This window comes from Cornus florida, unplaced genomic scaffold (genome assembly GCF_030987335.1).
Source record: "Cornus florida cultivar Cherokee Brave unplaced genomic scaffold, ASM3098733v1 CherokeeBrave_3.0.0_Hap2_Chr11, whole genome shotgun sequence".
Lineage (NCBI taxonomy): Eukaryota > Viridiplantae > Streptophyta > Magnoliopsida > Cornales > Cornaceae > Cornus > Cornus florida.
This window is the reverse complement of record NW_026775581.1, coordinates 114,114,737-114,119,313: the sequence shown is the minus strand read 5'-3', so window position 1 is coordinate 114,119,313 and position 4,577 is coordinate 114,114,737. Positions and strand designations below refer to the sequence as shown.

General features: G+C 29.7%; 1 protein-coding gene across 1 annotated transcript; it reads left to right on the top strand.

Moving 5' to 3' along the window:
- LOC132281903 (protein MOTHER of FT and TFL1-like) lies at positions 1 to 2,035 on the top strand. Its single transcript, XM_059783561.1, has 4 exons — positions 1 to 213; positions 752 to 813; positions 907 to 947; positions 1,812 to 2,035. The coding sequence occupies exons 1-4, from the start codon at positions 19 to 21 to the stop codon at positions 2,033 to 2,035; spliced, it is 522 nt and encodes a 173-aa protein (XP_059639544.1). The 5' UTR covers positions 1 to 18.
- The last annotated feature ends 2,542 nt before the right edge of the window (positions 2,036 to 4,577 follow it).

Genomic DNA, 4,577 nt, shown 5'->3' with positions numbered 1-4,577 from the left:
TTTCTGTGTGTACCAATCATGTCTGCAAATATTGATCCTCTGGTAGTGTGCAGAGTGATCGGCGATGTGGTGGACATGTTCACACCCTTGGTTGCCATGTCTGTCCATTTTGGCTCAAAACATGTCAATAATGGCTGCAATATCAAACCCTCCATGGCTGTTAATCCTCCCAGGATTACTATCTCTGGCCGCATTGATCAACTCTTTACTCTGGTCTCTCCTCCCTATTTGCATGTTTTCTGATCTTAATTTGTTATCGAAATTAATCAATATATATATACATATAGTCTACGGGACAAACTGATACGGAACCGTGACACGTAAATAGAGTTGTTTGATAAAAATATGTAGCCTACTTTTAGGACAAACAAATTGCGGAATCTAACACTGAGTAATATATATAATTTAATCATGGAACGAAAATACGGTTGTTTGAGAAGAATTATTAGTTTTAAGAGTTTAATTTTATCAGGTACTTTTGGAGAGACTGAGTTAGATTAACATGTTTCAAATTCGCTTTGTAGGACCAAATTGGTCATTGGGTAAACGCTTAGTCTATCACTTCTCTATTTATTTATTTTTTTAATTAATTTTTAGATTCTTTTAACTTTTGGCTTGCTTTTTTGGGTGCAGTTGTTTTACTATTTTTTAACGCTTTTAAGACATGCATATAGATTTCTTACATTCATGGTAAATTTCTTACATTTATGGTAAATTTCTTACATTTTTATGATTGTGGTGGCTTATGTAGGTGATGACAGATCCCGATGCACCAAGCCCCAGTGAACCATCCATGAGGGAGTGGGTTCATTGGTTAGTCTATTACTTTACTTGTTTAATTTGTTCCTCTTGCCAATATATGATATATTTATTTATTTTATTATTTTTTTTTTTTTTGCATTTCAGGATAGTCACAGATATTCCTGGTTGTACTAGCCCTACTCAAGGTAAACACTCGACCTCTTATAAATTTTAGGATATTAATTTGATTCATGAATTTAATGTAATTCAATCTGTACAGTTCATATTGGTTTTTGTTTAGTCTATCGATTCGATTGTGGTTTCAGAAATATGCAAACCATCAAAAATGGATCTCACAAAATCAATCCGAACAATTACTTATTATACAGTATACACAAATATATTATATATATAATAATTTTTAGATTTAATTCTGAAACTACCCACCCACCCACCCCTTTATATATATAGATATATATATATGTAATATTGGGAAATTCATATGTTTTGACAAACAAAAACTTCATTGAAGAAGGCACATTTCCAATAAAAACAAGACTCGTGACGTTTTTTTGTTGAATTTTCATTCTTTAGGACCCAAAATCGCATTTTTCAATCTAGTTGAATACTTTTCGATTTTTAATAGTGGTCAAGTTTAAAATTGAGTTAAAATTTGATAGTTATCTTATTTTAGTGATTAGTTTTTATTATTCATTTTTTAATTTTTTAGAAATTGTGCTATTTTGGGCTTCTTTTACTTTATTCAGTGAGCAGATCATTAACATTCATTTTTTTCTTTAATTAAAATTTATGTATGCAAAGTTGTTTTATTGTTCAAACATGTTTAATTTTATTATTAATTATTTCCATAATTTAAAAATAGTGTAATTTTGGGCTTCTTTTACCTTATTCCGTGAACAATCATTAACTTTCATTATTCATCAATAATGTTTCAGAATCTTCTTTACTTGAATTTGTGGATTTAAAGTTGTTTTATTGTACATTCAAACGTTAACACTTCCGCTCTGTCACTTGTGTTCACATAAAATACATATTTTAATTCATTGTAGGCAAAGAGATCCTGCCGTACATGGCACCATGCCCACCAGTGGGCATCCATCGTTTCGTTTTGGTTCTTTTCCGTCAGAAATCGCGTATTGGTCTCATCGAGCAGCCTGCGTCGCGAGCAAATTTCAACACGCGTGCGTTTGCACACCAACTCGACCTTGGCTTGCCTGTGGCCACTGTCTATTTCAATGCCCAGAAGGAACCACTGAACAAGAGTCGACGCTGAGGATGAGATATGTATAAATAGTTGACAGGTTTGGAGAGTGTTTTTTTATATGTTCAAGTACTCTACTTTCTTTGTTTTCTTATAAATGTCTGTATGGAGTCTATAAAAGTGCTTGTGTTGAGCATTTTAAAATATTATATTTTAAGTGTTACATGACTCATTGGAGTAGTTCGATCAATTTCATTTCATATAAGTTTGGATTGTGTACGCGTGTAATTGGTTCATTATTTAGAATTCAAATTGAATTCCAGTTCCAATGTTCCATACTAATTTTAGGAAGCCAAATAACAAATTTTGAAAACAGGACATAATTAATGCTTAATTCTAATTCTCATTCTAAGGCCTTAATTTTCATATATGCAACCAAATGCACCAAGTTAATTATATTCTCGCACGAGCAAACCAGAAGAAGAAGCCGTCTATATAATCAAGTGTTTTAGTGATTCCATGGCTATGACAAAGGAAAGAGAGAACTCTTTGTAAAGTTGCATACTCTTTTGACCGCACAATTAATATGGATGAAAAATTATTACTTTTGTTTTGTGAGAAAGAAGAATAAATTGCATAGAACACCCTGAACTGTTTTGAAATTTTTTTTTGCATAAAAAACTCTGAACTGTTTTTGAGCACCAAAAAAAACCCTTTTATTCTTCAAAATTGTTTTTAAAAAACATTGTTTTGCGTGATTTTCTTGTCTCTAAAACCGGCTTCTATGTACAAAACGGCATTCCAAAAAATATGGAAAGTTTGTTGAATGATATGAAACGAGTTTTGCGAAATGTCAAAGTCTTTGAAGGCGGATTAGTCTAAAGCCAAAAAAAGAAACTTTTAAAAATGTTTTCTTGGAAAGCTGGCAATGCTTTGTGTTAGTGAAAATATTTGTATGACTACAAATATCGTTCTTGTAGAAGTGTTTATATGACTACTACATTCACAATTACATGTAGCTTTAAATGCATATTATAGCCTATCCACAATCAAGAAAATTAATGGATAATAAGATTAGTATTTTTTGTAAGTTCATACGTTTTTTACAAACAAAAATTTCATTAAAGAAGACGCATTTCCGATAAAAATGAGACTCGTGTCATTTTCTGCTGATTTGCATCATTAAGTCCCCGAAATCACTTTTTTCAATTGAATATTTTTTAATTTTTGCTAGTGGTCAAGTTTCAAATTGAGCTAAAATTTGGTAATTATCTTATTCTAGGGTTATTTTTAGAGAAAGTTCCATTCGGGGCTTCTTTTACCATATTTTGTGAACTAATCATTAACATTCATTCTTCATCAATAATATTTTAGAATTTTTTTTACTTAAATTTTGTGAATTCAAAGGTGTTTAAATGTTCGAACGTGAACTCCATCATTCAGTTGACCTAAGATACATGTTTTAGTTCATTGGAGGCAAAGAACAAGAGTCGACGCAGAGGATGAGATTTAAGTTGAGGAATATTTTAATAAAATTAAATGTATATATTAAATTATATATTAAGTTATATTATTATATTAAATACTATTCAACAATATTTAATATAATGATTTATTCATGATATAATTATATATAAATTCTCTATTTATGTTGCCATAACCGTTATTCTTTTACATTATAAAAAGGTTAGATTATCGTTTTATATAAATTAAAGTATGGAGATATATATAAGAGTGTGAGTGAGAATCTTAAGAAATGCTATCATTTTTCTATTAGACGCTTTCATATATGTATATGTGTATTGTTTATTTGAGAGTATTTTATATATTGAGTTTATGGGTAACGAGATATTTATAAATTTAGACCTAGTCTTCCTGTTGATCGTGTACATGGAGGAGACATCGTTGCGAATTGATTGGGTTGTATCTTAGAACTAACTAATTTCGTCAGTACATGCACGAAGGGGATGACTATCAGCTTCAAGTTAATGTTTTCATACATGCATCTACAATCAGGTCAGAAATTTCTTACTTATTTTACTATTATCGTTTTACTTCTTAATTTATATTATTGAGTTAATATTAATATTATATTACTAAATTGTTGTTCATCTTTATATCAATGTTGTTCATATTGTTATATTCATTTTATTGAAAGAATTGCAAAGTGTTATTGATGTGTTATACAAAATTATTTAGTAATGAATTATTTATTATTTTATTTCATTGTATAATGTTGAATTGATTTATTATATTTGTGTTATTCTATAAAATATGTGAAATTTTCACAACAATTTCTATAGTAGTTGATAGGGATAAAATGTGTTTTTTGTATGTTCAAGTACTAGTATTTGTTTGTTTTCTTACAAGCGTATGTATGGAGTCCGTGAAAGTGCCTGTGTTGAGTATTTTAAAGTGTTATATTTAAAGCGAAGTGTTATATTTAAAGTGCTACATACTCATTGTAGTGGTTCGATCTTAAATTTCATTTCATATAGGTTTTGTTGGTATGTGTGTGGAATTGCTGCATTAATTGGAATTCAAATTGAATTCCAAATCCAATTTTCCATATTTATTTTAGGAAACCAAATGGCAAATTCTGAAAACTAGATAG